Source organism: Pongo abelii, chromosome 9 (genome assembly GCF_028885655.2).
Source record: "Pongo abelii isolate AG06213 chromosome 9, NHGRI_mPonAbe1-v2.0_pri, whole genome shotgun sequence".
NCBI classification, from domain to species: Eukaryota; Metazoa; Chordata; class Mammalia; order Primates; family Hominidae; genus Pongo; species Pongo abelii.
Window position 1 is genome coordinate 78,538,017 of NC_071994.2, and position 20,769 is coordinate 78,558,785.

Genomic DNA, 20,769 nt, shown 5'->3' on the forward strand with positions numbered 1-20,769 from the left:
TTTCTTGATGACTGTTCTCATCTTCCAGTTGAAATTCTCCTCAGAAATAGTGTTTATGCCATGTACTTTCCCCCAGTGTGACTTTATTAATTCAGCCATGTGGCCAAGGTATCCTTAGACCAATGAAGAGTTAATATAAAAATGCTTTCTTGGGGGAGTGGCTGGCAAGGTAGCCGAGTAGGAACAGCTCTGGTCTGCAGCTCCCAGCGAGATCAACACAGAAGGCAGGTGATTTCTGCATTTCCAACTGAGGTACCTGGCTCATCTCACTGGGACTGGTTAGACAGTGAGTGTAGCCCATGGAGGGTGAGCCAAAGCAGGGTGGGGTGTTGCCTCACCCAGGAAGCACAAGGGGTTGGGAAACTCCCTCCCCTAGCCAAGGGAAGCCATGAGGGACCCTGCTGTGAGGGACGGTGCATTCAGGCTCAGATAGTATGCTTTTCCCATGGTCTTTGCAACCCACAGACCAGGAGATTCCTTCGGGTGCCTACGCCACCAGGGCCCTGGGTTTCAAGCACAAAACTGGGTGGCCGTTTGGGCAGACACCGAGCTAGCTGCAGGAGGTTTTTTTGTTTTGTTTTGATTTGTTTTGTTTTTGAGACAGAGTCTTGCTTTGTTGCCCAGGCTGGAGTGCCATGGCGTGATCTCGGCTCACTGCAAGCTCTGCCTCCCGGGTTCACGCCATTCTCCTGCCTCAGCCTCTCGAGTAGCTGGGACTACAGGCACCCGCCACCACGCCCGGCTAATTTTTTGTATTTTTAGTAGAGATGGGGTTTCATCATGTTAGCCAGGATGGTCTTGATCTCCTGACCTCGTGATCCGCCCACCTTGGCCTTCCAAAGTGCTGGTATTACAGGCATGAGCCACCACGCCCGGCCAGGAGTTTTTGTTTTTCATACCCCAGTGGCACCTGGAACACCAGCGAGACAGAACCATTCACTCCCCTGGAAAGGGAACTGAAGCCAGGAAGCAGGTGGTCTAGCTCAGCAGATCCCAACCCCATGGACCCCAGCAAACTAAGATCCACTGGCTTGAAATTCTCGCTGCCAGCACAGCAGTCTGAAGCTGGGACGCTTGAGCTTGGTGGGGGGAGGGGTATCCACCATTACTTAGGCTTGAGTAGGTGGTTTTTCCCCTCAGAGTGTAAAGAAAGCCACCAGGAAGTTCGAACTGGGCGGAGCCCACTGTAGCTCATCAAAGCCGCTGTAGCCAGACTGCCTCTCTAGATTCCTCCTCTCTGGACAGGGCATCTCTGAAAGAAAGGCAGCAGCCCCAGTCAGGGGCTTATAGGTAAAACTCCCATCTCCCTGGGACAGAGCACCTGGGGGAAGGGGCGGCTGTGGGTGCAGCTTCAGCAGAGTTAAACGTTCCTGCCTGCCAGCTCTGAAGAGAGCAGCAGATCTCCCAGCACAACATTTGAGCTCTGCTAAGGAACAGACTGCCTCCTCAAGTGGGTTCCTGACCTCACTGCCTCCTCAAGTGGGTTCCTGACCTCCATGCCTCCTGACTGGGAGACACCTCCCAGCAGAGGTTGATAGACACCTCATACAGGAGAGCTCTGGCTGGCATCTGGCAGGTGCCCCTCTGGGACAAAGCCTCCAGGGGAAGGAACAGGCAGCAATCTTTGCTGTTCTGCAGCCTCCACTGGTGATACCCAGGCAAACAGGGTCTGGAGTGGACCTCCAGCAAACTTCAGCAGACCTGCAGCAGAGGAGCCTGAGTGTTAGAAGGAAAACTAACAAACAGAAAGGAATAGCATCAACATCAACAAAAAGGATGTCCACACAGAAACCCCATCTAAAAGTCACCAACATCAAAGACCAAAGGTAGATAAATCCATGAAGATGAGGAAAAACCAGCACAGAAAGGCTGAAAATTCCAAAAACCAGAATGCCTCTTCTCCTCCAAAGGATCACAACTCCTTGCCAGCAAGGGAACAAAACTGGACGGAGAATGAGTTTGACGAATTGACAGAAGTATTAACAAACCTCCCTGAGCTAAAGGAACATGTTCTAACCCAATGTAAGGAAGCTAAGAACCTTGAAAAGAGGTTAGGGGAATTGTTAATTAGAATAATTAGTTTAGAGAAAAACATAAATGACTTGATGGAGCCGAAAAACACAGCACAAGAACTTTGTGAAGCATACACAAGTATCAATAGCCGAATCAACTAAGCGGGAGAAGGGATATCAGAGATTGAAGATCAATGTAATGAAATGAAGCGTGAAGACAAGATTAGGGAAAAAAAGAATGAAAAGGAATGAACAAAGCCTCCAAGAAATATGGGACTATGTGAAAAGACCAAACCTATGTTTGATTGGTGTACCTGAACGTGACAGGGATAATGGAACCAAGTTGGGAAACACTCTTCAGAATATTATCCAGGAGAACTTCCCCAACCTAGCAAGACAGGCCAACATTCAAATTCAGGAAATACAGAGAACACCACAAAGATACTCCTCGAGAAGAGCAACTCCAAGACACATAATCGTCAGATTCACCAAGGTTAAAATGAAGGAAAAAATGTTAAGGGCAGCCAGAGAGAAAGGTAGGGTTACCCACAAAGGGAAGCCCATCAGACTAACAGTGGATCTCTCTGCAGAAACCCTACAAGCCAGAAGAGAGTGGGGGCCAAAATTGAACATTCTTAAAGAAAAGAATTTTCAACCCAGAATTTCATATCCAGCTAAACTAAGCTTCATAAGTGAAGGAGAAATAAAATCCTTCACAGACAAGCAAATGCTGAGAGATTTTTGTCACCACCAGGCCTGCCTTACAAGAACTCCTGAAGGAAGCACTAAACATGGAAAGGAAAAACCAGTACTAGCCACTGCAAAAACATACCAAATTGTAAAGACCATTGACACTATGAAGAAACTATATCAACTAATGGACAAAATAACCAGCTGGCATCATAATGACAGGATCAGATTCACACATAACAATATTAACCTTAAATGTAAACAGGCTAAATGCCCCAATTAAAAAACACAGACTAGTAAATTGGATAAAGAGTCAAGACCCATCGGTGTGCTGTATTCAGGAGACCCATCTCGTGTGAAAGACACACATAGGCTCAAAATAAAGGGATGGAGGAATATTTACCAAGCAAATGGAAAGCAAAAAAAAGCAAGGATTGCAATCCTAGTATCTGATAAAACAGACTTTAAACCAACAAAGATCAAAAAAGACAAAGAAGGGCATTACATAATGGTAAAGAGATCAATGCAACAAGAAGAACTAACTATCCTAAATCTATATGCACCCAATACAGGAGCACCCAGATTAATAAAGAAAGTTCTTAGAGACCTACAAAGAGATTTAGACTCCCACACAATAATAGTGGGAGACTTTAACACCCCACTGTCAATATTAGAAAGATCAACGAGACAGAAAATTAACAAGGATATTCAGGACTTGAACTCAGCCTTGGACCAAGTGGACCTAATAGACATCTACAGAACTCTCCACCCCAAATCAACAGAATATATACATTCTTCTCAGCACCACATCACACTTATTCTAAAACTGACCACATAATTGGAAGTAAAACACTTCTCAGCAAATGCAAAAGAACGGAAATCATAACAGTCTCTCAGACCACAGGGCAATCAAATTATAACTCAGGATTAAGAAACTCACTCAAACCTGCACAACTACATGGAAACTGAACAACCTGCTCCTGAATGACTACTGGGTAAATAACGAAATTAAGGCAGAAATAAATAAGTTCTTTGAAACCAATGAGAACAAAGACACAATGTACCAGAATCTCTGGGACACAGGCTAAAGCAGTGTTTAGAGGGAAATTTATAGCACTAAATATCCACAGGAGAAAGCAGGAAAGATCTAAAATTGACACCCTAACATCACAATGAAAAGAACTAGAGAAGCAAGAGCAAACATTCAAAAGCTAGCAGAAGACAAGAAATAACTAAGATCAGAGCAGAACTGAAGGAGATAGAGACATGAAAAACCCTTCAAAAAATCAGTGAATCCAGGAGCTGGTTTTTTGAAAAGATTAACAAGATAGAAAGACTGCTAGCCAGTCTAATAAAGAAGAAAAGAGAGAAGAATGAAATAGACACAATAAAAAATGATAAAGAGAATATTACCACTGATCCCACAGAAATACGAACTACTATCAGAGAATACTATAAACACCTCTATGCAAATAAACTAGAAAATCTAGAAGAAGGCCAGGCGCAGTGGTTCATGCCTGTAATCCCAGCACTTTGGGAGGCCAAGGGAGGCAGATCCCCTGAGGTCGGGAGTTCGAGACCAGCCTGACCAACATGGAGAAACCCCATCTCTACTAAAAATACAAAAAATTAGCCGGGCATGGTGGCACATGCCTGTAATCCCTGCTACTCGGGAGGCTGAGGCAGGAGAATTGCTTGAACCTTGGAGGTGGAGGTTGTGGAGATTGTGCCATTGCACACCCAGCCTGGGTAACAAGAGTGAAACTCCGTCTCAAAAAAAAAAAAACCTAGAAGAAATGTATAAATTCCTGGACACATACACCCTCCTAGGACTAAACCAGGAAGAAGTCAAATCCCTGAATAGATCAATAACAAGTTGTGAAATTGAGGCAGTAATTAATAGCGTACCAACGAAAAAAAAGCCCAGGACCAGATGGATTCACAGCTGAATTCTACCAGAGGTACAAAGAGGAGCTGGTACCATTCCTTCTGAAACTATTCCAAACAATAGAAAAAGAGGGACTCCTTCCTAACTCATTTTATGAGGCCAGCATCATTCTGATACCAAAACCCAGCAGAGACACAAGAAGAAGAAAATTTCAGGCCAATATCCCTGATGAACATCAATGAAAAAATCCTCAATAAAATCCTGGGAAACTGAATCCAGCAGCACATCAAAAAGCTTATCCACCATGATCAAACTGGCTTCATCCCTGGGATGCAAGGCTGGTTCAATGTATGCAAATCAATAAACATAATCCATCACATAAACAGAGCCAATGACAAAAACCACATGCTTATCTCAATAGATACAGAAAAGGCCTTTGACAAAAATTCAACACCCCTTCATGCTTAAAACTCTCAATAAACTAGGTATTGATGGAACATATCTCAAAATAATAAGAGCTATTTATCACAAACCCACAGCCAATATCATACTGAATGGTCAAAGGCTGGAAGCATTCCCTTTGAAAACTGGTAAAAGACAAGAATGCCCTCTCTCACCACTCCTATTCAACATAGTATTGGAAGTTCTGGCCAGGGCAATCAGGCAAGAGAAAGAAATAAAGGGTATTCAATAAAAGGGTATTCAAATAGGAAGAGAGGAAGTCCATGTGGAGAAATTGGAACACTTTTACACTGTTGGTGGGAGTGTAAATTAGTTCAATGATTGTGGAAGACAGTGTGGCGATTCTTCAAGGATCTAGAACCAGAAATACCATTTGACCCAGCAATCCCATTACTGGGCATATACCCAAAGGATTATACATCATGCTACTATAAAGGCACATGCACATGTATGTTTATTGCAGCCCTGTTCACAATAGCAAAGACTTGGAACCAACCCAAATGCCCATCAGTGGTAGACTGGGTAAAGAAAGTGTGGCTCATATACACCATGCAATACTATGCAGCCATAAAAGAGGATGATTTCATGTCCTTTGCGGGGACACGGATGAAGCTGGAAACCATCATTCTTGGCAAACTAACACAGGAACAGAAAACCAAACACCACATATTCTCACTCATAAGTGGGAGTTGAACAATGAGAACACATGGACACAGGGAGGGGAACATCACACACTGGGGCCTGTTGGCAGGTGGGGGGCAAGGGGAGGGATAGCATTAGGAGAAATAACTAATGTAGATGACAGGTTGTTGGGTGCAGCAAAGCACCATGGCACATGTATACTTATGTGACAAACCTGCATGTTCTGCACATCTATCCCAGAACTTAAAATATAATAAAAAAATGCTTTCTTGAACAGCATACTAACAGCAATGAACAGAGGCATGAGTGGACGATTTTCAAAAAGAGTTTAACATGAAGGATGCCATATATGCTGTTGCTAATGCTTGGAACATAGTATCTAAGGGCACAGTTGTGCATGTCTGGCACAACCTCTGGCCTGGGACTGTGTTCAGTGATGATGATCAAAGTAGTGACTTTGAAGGATCTTGTATGTCAAATGAGAAAAAAATGATTTCTGACCTCTCCTCCTCACATTTGCAAAAAAATATACCTTCAGAGTCTGTCTGGAAGGTGGGTGAAGTGGATATTTAAGAAGTTTTTAACGTCCATAATGAGGCTCCAGTTACTCCAGTTGACTGATAGTGAAATAGCCAAAATGGTTCTGAATCAAGGTGGTCACAATGGTGATGATGAAGATGACATTAACACTGCAGAAAAAAGTCCTATACATGACATGGTGAAAATGTATGATGATCTTACTGAAGGACTAGAGCAGTGTTCATTTGTAACAGAATAAGAAATCATGTCAGTTTATACAATCAGAAAATTGTAAAGCAAAAACTGTTGTTAATAAGACACATGAGGTTGGGTGCAGTGGCTCACGCCTGTAATCCCAGCACTTTGGGAGGCTGAGGCGGGCGGATCACTAGACCAGGAGATCGAGACCATCCTGGCTAACACGGTGAAACCCTGTCTCTACTAAACAAAATACAAAAAATTAGCTAGGCCTGGTGGTGGGCACGTGTAGTCCCAGCTACTCAGGAGGCTGAGGCAGGAGAATGGTGTGAACCCGGGAGGCAGAGCTTGCAGTGAGCTGAGATGGTGCCACTGCACTGCAGCCTGGGCGACAGAGTCTCCTGGTCTTTCATCTGCTTCTGATGCTTCTTATTACCTAAAAACAAACACAGAAACAAAAACAGGATACAGTAGCCTTTTAATCAAAACACAACATCATAGGTATAGACTGAAAGCCTGTCTTCATTTGTTCTTGCTCTTGTTTAACAGCTGATACAAGTATTCTGGTGATACTACTGTGCTGCTAGGTTACCCTGAACATATTTTTTAACTGTATCAGTAGTATGTAATATTTTTTACTGTTAGATACTTATGTGTAAAAGTGTAAGAAAATAATTGCTTATCAGTAGCATACAAGTTCAGAGTCAGGAATGGTGGTGATACCTAACAACCCCAGATCGTCCACATGGGTTCCCAAGATAGTGACACCTTTGCTTTCTGATGGTTCAGTGTATACAAACTTTGCACAAAATTATTTAAAATATTTTATAAAGTTTATCTTCAGGCTGTGTATAAGGTTTATGTGATACAAATGAATTTCATGTTTCGACTTGGGTCACATCCCCGAGATACCTTGTTATACCTATGGAGATATTCCCAAATCTGGAAAAGATTCAAAATATGAAACACTTATGATCCCAAGCATTTTGGATAAGTGATACTCAAACTTTATATCATTTTACACCTGATTTTTTTCTTTAATATCTATGAGTATAACACAAAACACAGGTAATGTTTTTAACATTTATGCATTATCTTTCCCCTTCACTTACATGACTTTTTAAAAAATGTTCTTTGAACTTCATATTTCTCTAGGGCTCATGTTAAAAACTCTGAGTATTTAATATTTATTCAAAATTACCAATGTAGCCTGAACCACAGTTCTTCCAAACATGGATTAATGTCTTTGTTTCAGTGATATTCACAGTAGCCCATTTTTTTGTGTGAATTTAAATGTTTCATAAATTTAGGCTGGGTGCATTGGCTCATGCCTGTAATCCCAACACTTTGGGAGGCCAAAGAGGGAGGGTTGTTTGAAGCTAGGAATTCAGCATCAGCCTGGGCAACGTAGCATGACCTCATCTCTACAAAAAATACAAAAATTAGCCAGGCGTGGTGGTGTGCACCTGTAATCCTAGCTACTCAGGAAGCCTGAGTCAGGAGGATTGCTTGAGCCCAGGATTTGGAGGCTGCATTGAGCTATGATTGTGCCACTGCACTCTAGCCTGGGCATTAAAAGAAGACTGTCTCAAAAACAAAAACAAAGTTTAATAAAGTTATTGTTACAGAGCCCATGGATTATTTATGCTTTTTGTTTGTTTGTTTTTTATTTTTTAGCTGGATCTGGAGATTCTTATATGGATTGTTAATATCCAAACTTACTTGCAAAATACGATGTGATTGAATGAATATCTTTACATAAATCTGCATTGATCGAGTGATTGGTTTTTCACAATAAAATTTATTATCTCACAAAACCAGAAGTCCAGAAGGGAGCCTCAAGTTAGGCATTAGCTCATTTGAGCCATCAAGGAATTTCTTTTCACCTTTCTCTTTGCTTTTCTTGGTATATTGGCTTTTTTCTTGGGTAATTCTCATGCTGGGCAAGTTGAGTACATTTCAGGTTCTACATCTAGTTGTGACAATGTCAGGGAAAAAAGAGATAATCCCCTTCTGTGGGTCTGTCTTAGGAAAGAAAAAATCTTTACTAGAAGTCTTCCATGAGATTCTCCTTATATTATGCTGGCCACAACTGTGTCATATGTCCTACCTAAACTAGTTCTTTCCAAAAGTAATGGGGCCACCATGACTGGCTTAGATCAATTAGGAATTGCCTGTATGGCTGTCTTAGGGGCCAGCCCTCTGAAAGTACATGCCAATGCCTTGTGGATTCTTTGGGAAAGAAAACAGGTTCTATTAGAAAAGAGGAGGGCAGAGGAGAAAGGAAATTAGACAGGCAACCAAGAGTGTATGCTGCATTCGATTATTTAATAAATGGTTTTAGAACAATTGACTTTTCATTTGGTTCTGTGCATGTCCATGTTACTTGATCGATGGACTTGATCAGATTCTTCTTGTTTTCACTTTTTTTTTTTTTGGTCTACTTGTTATGTCAGTTACTGAAAGGGAAGTGTAAAAATCTCTAGCTATATTTGTGGCTTTGTACATTTCTCCCTTTAATTCTGTCAGTTTTTATACACACATGCTTAGGATTATTGTGTCTTCCTGACGGATTAACCCCCTTTTCATTATGAACCATTCCTTTTTATCTCTGGTAACCCTTGATGTTATCACCAGTGTTTCCACGTCCGCCTTTTCTGATGTTAATATAGCCACTCCAACTTTCTTAGGATTACTGTTTGCTTGATGTATCTTTTTTTTTTTTTTTTTTTTGAGATGGCGTCTTGCTCTGTCTCCCAGGCTGGAGTACAGTGGCGTGATTTTGGCTCACTGCAACCTCCGCCTCCTAGGTTCCAGCGATTCTCCTGCCTCAGCCTCCTGAGTAGCTGGGATTATGGGCGTGCACCACCATGCCTGACTAATTTTTGTATTTTTAGTAGAGTCAGTGTTTCACCATGTTGGCCAGGCTGGTCTCGAACTCCTGACCTCTGGTGATCCATCCACCTCGGCCTCCCAAAGTGCTGGGATTAAAGGCACAAGCCACCGTGCCTGGCCTACTTGATGTATCTTTTTTTCATTATTGTATTCTTAACCCATCTGTGCCTTTGTATTTAAAATATATCTCTTATGAACATTGTATAGTTAGGTCTTTTTTTCCAGTCTGATAATCTCTGACCTTTAATTGGAAGGTGTAGTCCATTTACATTTAATATTAATTATCAGTAGGATTGAGTTTAAGTCTGTCATCTTGACAATTGTTTTTATTTGTCTCATATGTTCCTTGTTCCTTTTCGTCTCTTTTCCAGTCTTCTTTTAGATTTATTGATTTTTTTTTTAAGGATTCCATTTTATTTCCTCCACTCGGTAGCTACACTTAAAAAAAAAAATAGTTGCTCTAGAGTAGGGTTCTCAGCCTCCACATTGTTGACATTCTTGACCAGATAATTTTTTTGTTCTTGAGGTTGACCTGTGCATTATAAACCTGACTACCCACTAGGTGCCAGTAGCATATGCCCCCCCACCCCTGTTATGAAAATAAAAAATGTCTTCAGTGATTGTCAGATATCCTGTGGGATGAGGAGAGGCAGAAAAATTACTATTGGTTGAGAATCCAGCTTTAGAGCTTACAGTATGCATTTTCAATTTATAACAGTCTACCTTGAAATAATATACTATTTCATGTATTGTGTTAGAATCTTAAAAGAGTACTTCTATTTCCTCTCTCCCTTCCTTGTGCTATGGTTGTCATACACTTTAATTCTATATGTATTTATAAACTTCACACTGCCTTGTTAATCTTTTTGCTTCAAACTGGTGATTTTCTTTTAAAGAAATTACAAAAGAGGGGAAAACATGTCTTTTTGGTTTACCAGGTTTATCGTATGCTTTTCCTATTCCAGCCTTGGAATCAGTCATTTTTTCAAGAAGTCTTGGTTTCTTATAGTAGAAAGTAATAATTAGAAGCTAAGATCTGGGTGCTGGATATGCTCATTCCTGGGGGTGTGTGTGTGTGTGTGTGTGTGTGTGTGTAAACACATGTACATCTGTATTTTCATATATTAAAAGCTGAGTTCATAGTGATACATCCAATTTCAATCAAACATCGCATGTTAACTTGTTTCCTCTCTCTCTTTGATAGTGAAAAACCTAACTTCTGTTATCTCAAATATACTTATATATCAGTTTCCTGATATGTAACCAATCTCATGTCATTGCTGTTGTTACCTCCTCCCCTATGCAGATGCTGTCCTCATTCCTCTCAGGCTCTGACATCTGCATACTCTTACCTCAGCCCAGCTGAGTTCTTCTTCTTTTTTCTTTTTTTTTTTAAGAGATGGGGGTGTTACTGTGGCACCTAAGCTGGAGTATAGTGGCATGATCATGGCTCACTGCAGTCTCTAACTCCTATGCTCAAGGGATCCTCCCACCTCAGCCTCGTGAGTAGCTGGGACTACAGGTGCATGCTGCCATGCCTGGTTTTTTTTGTTTGTTTTTTTGTAGAGACAGGGTCTTGCTGTGTTGACCAGGGGGCTCTTGAACTCCTGACCTCAAGTGGTCCTCCTGCCTAGCCTCCCAAAGTGCTGAGATTATAGGCATGAGCCACCGTGTCCAGCCCCGCCTGAGTTCTGACACCTTCCCTCAGCTACCCCTTTGCATGGATGCCTATCTCAACCTGGTCAGCTCTGACAGACATGCCAGGTGGCCCTCCTAGGCAGAAGCCCTCACCCAGTTTGGACTCTGTACTCACCTTAGCCACCCTTTCCTATGGATACCCTGCTGAAGCTTTGAGATCCTGTGCTAGGTAGCTCACACTCATGGAAGCCCACTTTATCCCACTTAGGTTCTAACTTTACATGCTGGGTTATCCCATGAACTCTTCTCAGTGTAGATGCTCTCCTCCTCCTACTCTGGCTCCCATGGTAAGCCAGTCTCCAGAGTGAACTCTGACACCTCATGCTAGACTACTCTTCTGCTTAGCTGCCTAGCTGTCCATCCTGCTTTATACCACCAGATGGCTTTAGTATGGAATTGTTTGGGTAGCTAAGGGGGATGGAAGAGGAAGAAGACCTTGTAGTTGTTAAAACGAAACATTTATTAGTTTGTAATGATAGACTTGTGTGATCATTTGATTGTCTTCTCTGACCTTTCTGAAGGTAGGGACTGTTCCATGGATACAAAATAGTTTCCCCAGGATCTAGCATGAAGTATGTACTCAAGTTTTTATTGAATAAATAAATATTCAGAAAGATTAAGTACTTTAATTAGGTCATACAGCTATTATGTTTTAATGTGTTGAAGACATGGATTTAAATACACTTCTGGCTGGGTGCAGTGGCTCACGCCTATAATCCCAGCACTTTGGGAGGCCAAGGCCAGCGGATCACTTGAGGTCAGGAGTTTGAGAGCAGCCTGGCCAACATGGTGAAACCTCTACTCTACTAAAAATACAAAAATTAGCCATGCATGGTGGTGCGTGCCTGTAATCCCAGCTGATCAGGAGTCTGAGGCAGGAGAATCGCTTGAACCGGGAGGCAGAGGTTGCAGTGAGTTGAGATCACACCACTGGCACTCCAGCCTGGCCACAGAGTGAGACTCCATCTCATAAATAAATAAATAAATACAATTCTCTGATTACAAAAATAAATACAAGCATCCTGAATGCTTTCACATCAGATACTTTTCCTGTACAAAAGTATATGGAAATCACAGTGATGGCAGCGGTGGCCCATCTGGTAGCTGCTGCAGAGATGCTGCAGTGGGGGAGGTGTCGCCAGGGCTGCCCATTCCACAGAGCCCGCGGGGAGCCAGGAACAGATAGGAACCCTACTCTCTTCTGAGTTGGCAGGGCAGGAGCCCCGCCCTCCTGGGTGCAGTGGACTCCAGGTGAAATCCTCAGACTTAGAACCCAAGTGGGATAAAGTGGGTTTCCATGAGTGTGAGCTACCTAGCACACACTCAGGTGGAGTGAGAAGTTAACAGGGCTTTTTCTGGCCCGCCCGTGGCCGCGCATGAACCAGTCAGCATGCACTTCCTCCTTGCTGAGCCCATGAAAACCCTGGACTTAGCCAGACTCCAAGAGACTGGGGAAAACCTGCCTGTGGAAAGGAGCTACCTGCTGTGGGTCACCTCCCCACGCAGACCTGGGCATCCCTGTGCTCTCAGGGGCCAGGGAAGCCTCCCCTTCCCTTGCAGTCTCCGAAGTGCCTGCTCCTGCTGCTGCCTGGCCTCTCCCCGCTCCTGCTGTCTGCTCCGGTTTCAGAGCAAAGTTGAGGCCTAGCCTGGGTGCTGTTGCCACCCAGCTGGGTGCACACCACTTGGGGTGGCACTGACGTGCCAGCCCCCTGCCGCTTGAACCCCCCCCCCCCAGACTTTGGGTGCCAATGAGCACGGGAAGGAGGCCAAAGGGGGTCGAGGGTGGGTTGATGCGGGCCTGCAGGCGCCCCTTCCCTGAACAGCCTGGGCTCTGTGATTGATGGCAGCAGGAGGCAGACAGGCTCGTGAGTGGAAAGGGGCGGGTCCCGGTGAGGTCCCACCCTCAAACCAGGGATGGCCTGAAGCATGGGGTCTGGGCTGTCAGTTCCAGGTGGAGTCGAGACTGGAGTGAGAAGTTACAGGGCTTTTTCCGGTCCGTTGGCCGCACATGGACCAATTAGCATGCACTTTCTCCCTTCTGAACCCATGAAAACCCCTGAGACAGCCAGACTCCAACAGACGTGGGGAAGACCTGCCTGTGGAAAGGAGCTACCCACTGTGGGTCTTCTCTCCGCTGAAAGCTGAACACTCGTTCAGGAGACCTTCTTGTAGAAAGGAGCTACTCGCTTTGGATCTCCTGAGAGCTGTTCTGTTGCTCAGCGAAGCTCCTCTCCGCCTTGCTTACCATCCAGTTGTCCGAATACTTCATTCTTCCTGGATGCCAGACAAGAACTGGGACCTGCCAAATGCCGGGACTGAAAGAGCTGTAACACAAACAGGGCTGAAACATGTTCCCCTGCTCCCCATGTTACCAGTGACAGGAGAGAAGAGCTGCAGTCCTTGGGGGAGCCCAGACCTATGGGCTCCCCAAGCCTGGGCTCTGACACCCTCTTTGGGACTCTGTGATTCTGGTGTCTCCAAGCTTTCGGGCGCCACTGTGTTCTCGTTCAGATGCGGATGCCCGCAGCAGAAGCTGTGTGCGGTACATCTGGTCCGGTCCAGCCGCAGCCTCGCATGGAGCTGGCATCTCTGCCAGTACCTGGAGCTGCCCGCCCCACTGCAGCAGCTGGCATCTGCGCCTGGCTCACTGTTGACAGGTGTGGGATCCGGGCCGGTAGCACGAGCCAAGCACCGCCTGCAGGGACAAGTGGACAGAATTAGCCCAGTGGGCAAGTAATACTCAGGTAGAAGGTGCCACCGGCCACAGACGTTTCTGGCTGGCAAAGTGACACCCCAGAGATCCCATGACAATAGTTTAGTTAGGGAGTTACCCATGTACATGATTATCTTCATTTAATATAAGACCATACATTATGAGTGCCATATAAAGTTTAATGCTTTAGGTAGTAGAAAAATATCTTTCACTTGGATAACTTTATACTCATTGAGTCATAAAATGTTGGTACTGAAAGAGGCTCCAGAGATAGTCTAGTTCAGCACAACCAAGCAATACAGAACATACATGTTACTAGTATTCAGGAAGGAGTGGGGAACTATGTAAATAATGGAAGTAAGCCTTCCAGGTGATTCTGATTACCTTGCCTGCCTGCCTGCCTGCCTGCCTTTCCTTTCCCTTCCCTTTCCTTCCTTCCTTCCTTCCTTCCTTTCTTCCTTCCTTCCTTTCCTTCCTTTCCTTTTCTTCTGTCACCCAGGCTGGAGTGCAGTAATGCCATCTCGGTTCACTGCAACTTCTGCCTCCCAGGTTCAAGTGATTCTCCTGCCTCACCTTCCCGAGTAGCTGGGATTACAGGTGCGTGCCACAGTGCCCAGCTAAGTTTTGTATTTTTAGTAGAGATGGGGTTTCACTATGTTGGCCAGGCTGGTCTTAAACTCCTGACTTCAGGTGATACGCCTGCTTCAGCCTCCCAAAGTGTTGGGATTACAGGCGTGAGCCACTGCGCCCAGCCTTCTTGTCTCAAAGTGTCCCTCAGTCTGTGATTGATCTTGATCTGCACAACAGCTCTTAGAGACACAGGGCAAGGAAAAATTCAACAAATGAGGATGCTGAGGTCTAGAGAGTCATAGCAACTTCTCAAGTTTTATCCTCCATCTTTATCATTCTTTAGAGACATTTTACTTAAGAACGTGATATTATTTAAAACCTTTTCTGTAATACAGTGTATTTGTCATGGTGGGGATGTGGTAGAGAAAGGTGTGAAAAAACATCCTAAGTACTTGAGAATTAGGCTATTAGTTTCTTTTTATTGTTTCAGCAGTGCTTAAAAAGTTAATATGATGAGTTATATTCCAGGTCCTCTCAGTTAGGAATATTAACTTATTGATGGATAATAGTCCTTTGAGATAGTTGATGAATTCAGAAAAATTACAGATGAAAAACCTGCGAGAGGGAAGAATATCTGAAACTCATACATCTTTAGTGAAAGTTACTAGTACTCCTTACCTATGTGTGCTTGCTAATATTAGAATCCCACTGAAAAGAACCTCATATAATCAGAATCTTTTTGCTGTGGATATGTTGAGTATGCCCATTTACAACTTTTCATGTGATTATTTAATGATTCAGAGTTCTTAGGAAATGACTTTTTCTGTTTTTATTGAAATTTTTTTTTCCTCTTCACCATTCTCAGAGAAAAGGGAATTATCTTGTTCAAAAGATGAATGTGAGTTATTTCATGGATACTATGTTTAAACTGGCTGATTAGAACCTGAAAAATAATAATTGAAAAATATATAACATATAAATAAGATTCAAAAATTAATAAAATTGCTTTGTTCTTATATTATTCACATTGAGAACCTACATTTTCTAATAGAAAATCTATTAAGAGACAGGTCTGGGAACATCCTGTCTGATAATTTGTTTCTTTCATTCTCACTCTTCACCAAGGGAAAATCAGTTCATTTTTAAAATCTGAGAACAATGGTTACCTCCCTTGAAGAGTTTGAGGACTAGATATCAAATATATAAGATGCCACACATTTTATATGACACTTACTAGGTGCTCAATAAATTGTACTTTTTGTTGATTTCCCTATTCTTTAAACTATTATCTACTATAATAACCAGAAGTAACTTTAATTTTGCTTTCCTATCAAATTCTCTTTTCCCTTACTCCTTTTCTACAGGTGTATCTACATCAGCAATCAAAATGGCATCAACCAGACTTCCTTCCCCCAAAAGCTTAGTGAGTGCCCCAACTCAGATTCTTGCACAGTTCCCTAAACAACATCAACAGTCTCCTAAGCAGCAGTTATATCAAGTGCAACAGCAGACACAGCAACAAGTGGCCCAGCCTTCTCCAGTATCTCATCAGCAACAGCCTCAGCAGTCTCCTTTGCCACCTGGTATTAAACCTACCATCCAAATCAAACAGGAGTCAGGTAACTGGAAAATGTTTATAAGATATGGTAATTCTTTATTCACCAGTTTTTTTAGTCTTCCAGTCCATGAACACGGTATGTCTCTTCATTTATTTAGGTCTTTGACTTTTTCATCAATGTTTTACTGCTTTCAGCATATAGATTCTGTATATGTTTTGTTAGATTTGTACCTAAGCATTTCATTTTCTTGTCGTGATTATAATTGGTATTATGATTTTAATTTCAATGTCTACATGTTTTTTGTTAGTATATAAAAATAGTGTTGATCTTGTATCCTTTGACCTTGCTGAACTCACTTGTTCTCAGAGTATTTACATAGATTCCTTGGGGTTTTCTGTGTATGCAACTATGTCATCTATAAATAGGGACAGTTTTGTTTCTTCCTTTCCAATCAATTGCTGTTTATTTCTTTTTCTTGTTTTATTTTATTGTCAAGAACTTCCAATACTATGCTGAATGAATAAGAGTGAGGAAAGTGGACATCCTTGCTTTGTTCCTAATCTTAAGGAGAAAACATTCAGTTTTTCACCATTAAGTACGATACCAGCTGTAGGCTTTTTATAGATGCTCTTTATCAGGTTGACGGAGTGCACTTCTGCTACTAGTTTTTGGGGAGTTTTTATCATGAATGAGTGTTGGATTTTGTCAAGTGCTTTTTCTGTTCAATTAAGTTTTTTGTTGTTTAGTTTATTGATATGCTGGATTATACTGATTGATTTTCTGTTAAACCAGCCTTGCATATTGGAAATAAATCCCACTTGGTCATGATATATAATTTTTTAAAATACATTGCTGGATTCAATTTGTCTGTCTATTCATGAGACATTTTGGTCTGTAGTATTCTTATTTTATACTGCCTTTGTCTGATTTTGGTCAGGATAATACTGGCCTCACAAAATGAGTTTGGAAGTATTTATTTCCTTTCTATTTTTTGGAAAAGACTGTGTAAGATTGATGTTAATTCTTTAAATGTTCAGTAGAATTCTCCAATGAAGCCATCTGGGCCCGGAGAGGTCTGTTTTTAGAAGCTTTTAATTGATGAATTCCATTTCTTTATTAGTTATGGGACTTTTCAGATTATCTGTTTCATCTTGGTTTTGGTAGTTTGTGGTTTTGAGGAATTGATCCATTTCTTCTAAGTTGTCAAATTTTTGAGTGTAAATTTGCTTGTAGTAGTTCCTTACTATTCTTTTAATGGCTATAGGATCGATATTAATGTCCTGTTTCATTTCTGATATTGGTGGTTTGTATCTTCTCTTTCTTTGTCAGATTTGCTATTTATTGCATTTAAAAATTTATTGAATTTTTTAAGAACTAGATTTTTGTTTCATTGATTTTTCCTTTGCTTTTCTGTTTTTAATTTTATTATCTTTATTATTTCTGTCCTGCTTTCTTTAGGTTTATTTTGCTCTTCTAATTTCTTGAGGTGGGAACTTAGATTATTGATTCAAGACATGCTCTCTTTTCTAATTACTTAACATTTAGTTCCATCTATGTAAAGACATTTGTCACAAATTTCTCTCGGCACTGTGTTAGCTGCCTTCCACATATTTTAATATGTTCTGTTTTCATTTGTATTCAATTTTTTGTGTAAGACTTCTTTGACCCATGGATTATTTAGAATTGTGTTGCTTAATTTCTAATGGAGATTTTTCTGGGTTGGTTTGTTTGTTTTGCTATTGATTTCCAGTTTGATTTCATTATGGTCTGAGAACACACTCTGTATCATTTCAATTCTTTTACGTTTATTGAGGTTTGTTTTTTCACCCACAATATGTTCTACTTTGGTGGGTGGTCCATGGTGCTTGTAAAGTATCTATGCTGCTGATGTTGGGTGGAGTATTCTATATGTGTATATCAACTAGATTCTGTTGGTTGATTATGTTGTTCAGTTCTCCTATATCTATGCTGAATTTTCTGCATAGTAGTTCTATCAGTTGATGGGAGTGGGGTAATAAAGTCCCCAACTAATTGTTGGATTCTAGTACTGCAAAAACAGCTCTCTCAGTTTTTGCTACATGTATTATATTTTGATATATCTATTGTTTGATGCATACATATTTAGAAACATTATGTCTTCCTGGTATATTGATCCTGTCTCATTATGTAGCGTTCCTTTTTTTCTGCAATTAATTCTCTATTTTTTTTAAATATAAAGGCTGATTTTTAAAAATTTCCATTCTTAAAATTTAATTCCAATTTAACTTGTAAAGTCTGCCATATAAATTAATGATGATAACTAGCCTGCATTAGTATATTTAGTGCATGTAATAGAGAACTATATTGACTGGAGGGGAGTGAGTTCTATTGCCTTGTAAAGTATACTTTATCTGTAATTAATATAGCCACTCCTATTTTCTTTTTATTATGTTCACATAGTGTATTTTTTTCTCATCCTGTTACTTTCAACCTACTTATATTGTTGTATTTGAAGTGAGTTTCTTATAAACAGCATACAGTGTAGTTATATATTTTTATATCAACTTTGCCAATAACTTTTTTTTTTGAGACGGAGTCTCGCTTTGTCACCCAGGCTGGAGTGCAGTGGCACAATCTCAGCTCACTGCAACCTCCGCCTCCTGGGTTTAAGCGAGTCTCCTGCCTCAGTCTCTCAGGTAGCTGGGATTACAGGTGCACACTACCATGCCCAGGTAACTTTTGTATTTTTAGTAGAGACAGGGTTTCACCATGCTGGCCAGGCTGGTCTCGAATGCTGATCTCAAGTGATCTGCCCACCTCAGCCTTCCAAAGTGCTAGGATTACAGGTGTGAGCCACTGCATCTGGCCAACCAATCTTATAACTTTTTTTTTTTTTTTTTTTGAGACGGAGGCTTGCTGTGTTGCCCAGGCTGGAGTGCAGGGGTGCTATCTTGGCTCACTGCAAGCTCCACCTCCTGCCTGGGTTCATACCATTCTCCTGCCTCAGTCTCCCAAGTAGGTGGAACTACAGGCGCCCGCCACCACACCCGGCTAATTTTTTGTATTTTTAGTAGAGACAGGGTTTCACTGTGTTATCCAGGATGGTCTCAATCTCCTGACCTCGTGATCCGCCCGCCTCCGCCTCCCAAAGTGCTGGGATTACAGGCGTGAGCCACTGCGCCCGGCCCCAATCTTTAACTTTTAAATTATATATTTAGATCATTTACATTTAAGGTAATTGTTGATATGGTAGTGGTTACATGTGCCATTTTATTTTGTTTGTTTCTTTCGTTTCTTGTTTCTTTTTTCTTGCCTGTTTGTAGTTTACTTGAAGAATTTTTAGGGTTTCATCTTGACTTATATATATATTATTTTAAAGTATATTGTTTTGTTCTGTTTTCTTAGCGTTTGCTTATGGTATTACAATATACATGTGTTGGCCATGTGAGGCCAGGAGTTTGAGACCAGCCTGGGCAATATAACAAGACCTCTACCCTTTTGTAGAGACCATTTTTTGGTCTCTACAAAATATTTAAAAATTAGCTAGGAATGGTGGCATGTGCCTGTAGTCCTAGGTACTTGGGAGGAAGCAGGAGGATTGCTTGAGCCCAGAAGTTTGTGGTTGCAGTGAGCTATGATTACACCACTGCACTCCAGCGTGGGCTACAGAGTGAGAGCCTATCTCAAAAAAAAAAACCAAACCCAAAACAATAAAAAAAAATACTTGTGTCGCCTATCACATTTGACCTTTTCACTGCAAATTACTCTATATTTGAAATAATTTTATCTTTCTAGTAAAAAAGGGAGATTTCACCATATCTAATGTTACTTAATATAATACTTACTGTTACTTAATGTTAATATAATACTTAATGTTACTGGCTCAGAGACTTTGCCAAAGGATAGAAATAATTCATAAAACAGATAGCTCCTAATCTCTTCCCAAAGGAACTAACTCCATTTATACCAGAGCATGGAGAAGTTCAAGACTAGGGGCATTCTCAAGAACAGTGAAGGAAGTGGTGAAAGGCAACCAGAAGGAGATTCATGGGTGTAATGAACATATAGTCTAGACTGCAGACAGTTTATAGGGAAGAAGCAGATAATATAAAAGCTGGGAAGAGCCTTCATGAGGTTAGAAGAAATATCAAAAATGAACCCCAGAAACTATTCCTTCAAAGGAGCCAAAATTCGGATTACAGAGTAATGTATGCTCCAAAGCTTTCCTGAAAACAACAGAGCAATCAGCCAGCAGTTAATAGAGTTTAACAGCTGGGCGTGGTCAAGGAAAGAACAGAAAAAAGCCAGACTAATACCACTGTCATCCCAAAGTGACTGTAAGTATACCCAGAGCCGTGCCTCCATGAGGAGTAATATCAGATGCTTAGATGAAGGAGCACGGGCTGGAGAGGGAATAAAAAGACTTCACTAAAATAACTGATCCCATCACTAAAGAAATAACTATGCAAATAACAATAACAAATCCCTGGTGAGGGGAGACCAGTACCCAGGTACTGCATGGTCATCCCTCAGTATCCATGGAAGATTGCTTCCAGGACCCTGTTGATATTCAAATCTGTGGATGTTCCAGTCCTTTATAAAAAATGGTGTAGTATTTGTGAAACCTATGCACACCCTCCTGTATACTTTAAATCATCTCTAGATTACCTATAATACCTAATACAATGTAAATGCTATGTAGCTGTTATACTGTATTGTTTCTGTATTTGTATTATTTTTTACTGTTGTATTATTATTTTTGTTGTCTTTTTCCTAAATATTTTTGATCCATGGTTGCTTGAATCTGAAGATGTAGAAGTTACAGATACAGAGGGCTGTATGTATATTATCTAAAATGTCCAATTTCTAACAAAGACATAAGGAGGCAGGTAAAGAAACGGGAAAATATTACCCATACATTAGAAAAACAAACAAACAACAGAA

The 20,769-nt window shown here is 41.4% G+C and overlaps 1 protein-coding gene across 21 annotated transcripts in view; it reads left to right on the plus strand.

Moving 5' to 3' along the window:
* EMSY (EMSY transcriptional repressor, BRCA2 interacting) overlaps window positions 1-20,769 on the plus strand; it is a 105,725-nt gene that overhangs the window by 35,906 nt on the left and 49,050 nt on the right. For all 21 annotated transcript variants that reach the window (XM_054524841.2, XM_024255629.3, XM_024255632.3 and 18 more), the window contains one exon: window positions 15,652-15,906. In XM_054524841.2, the coding sequence (XP_054380816.1) occupies window positions 15,652-15,906 (255 nt within the window). The remainder of the gene's footprint in view (window positions 1-15,651; window positions 15,907-20,769) is intronic.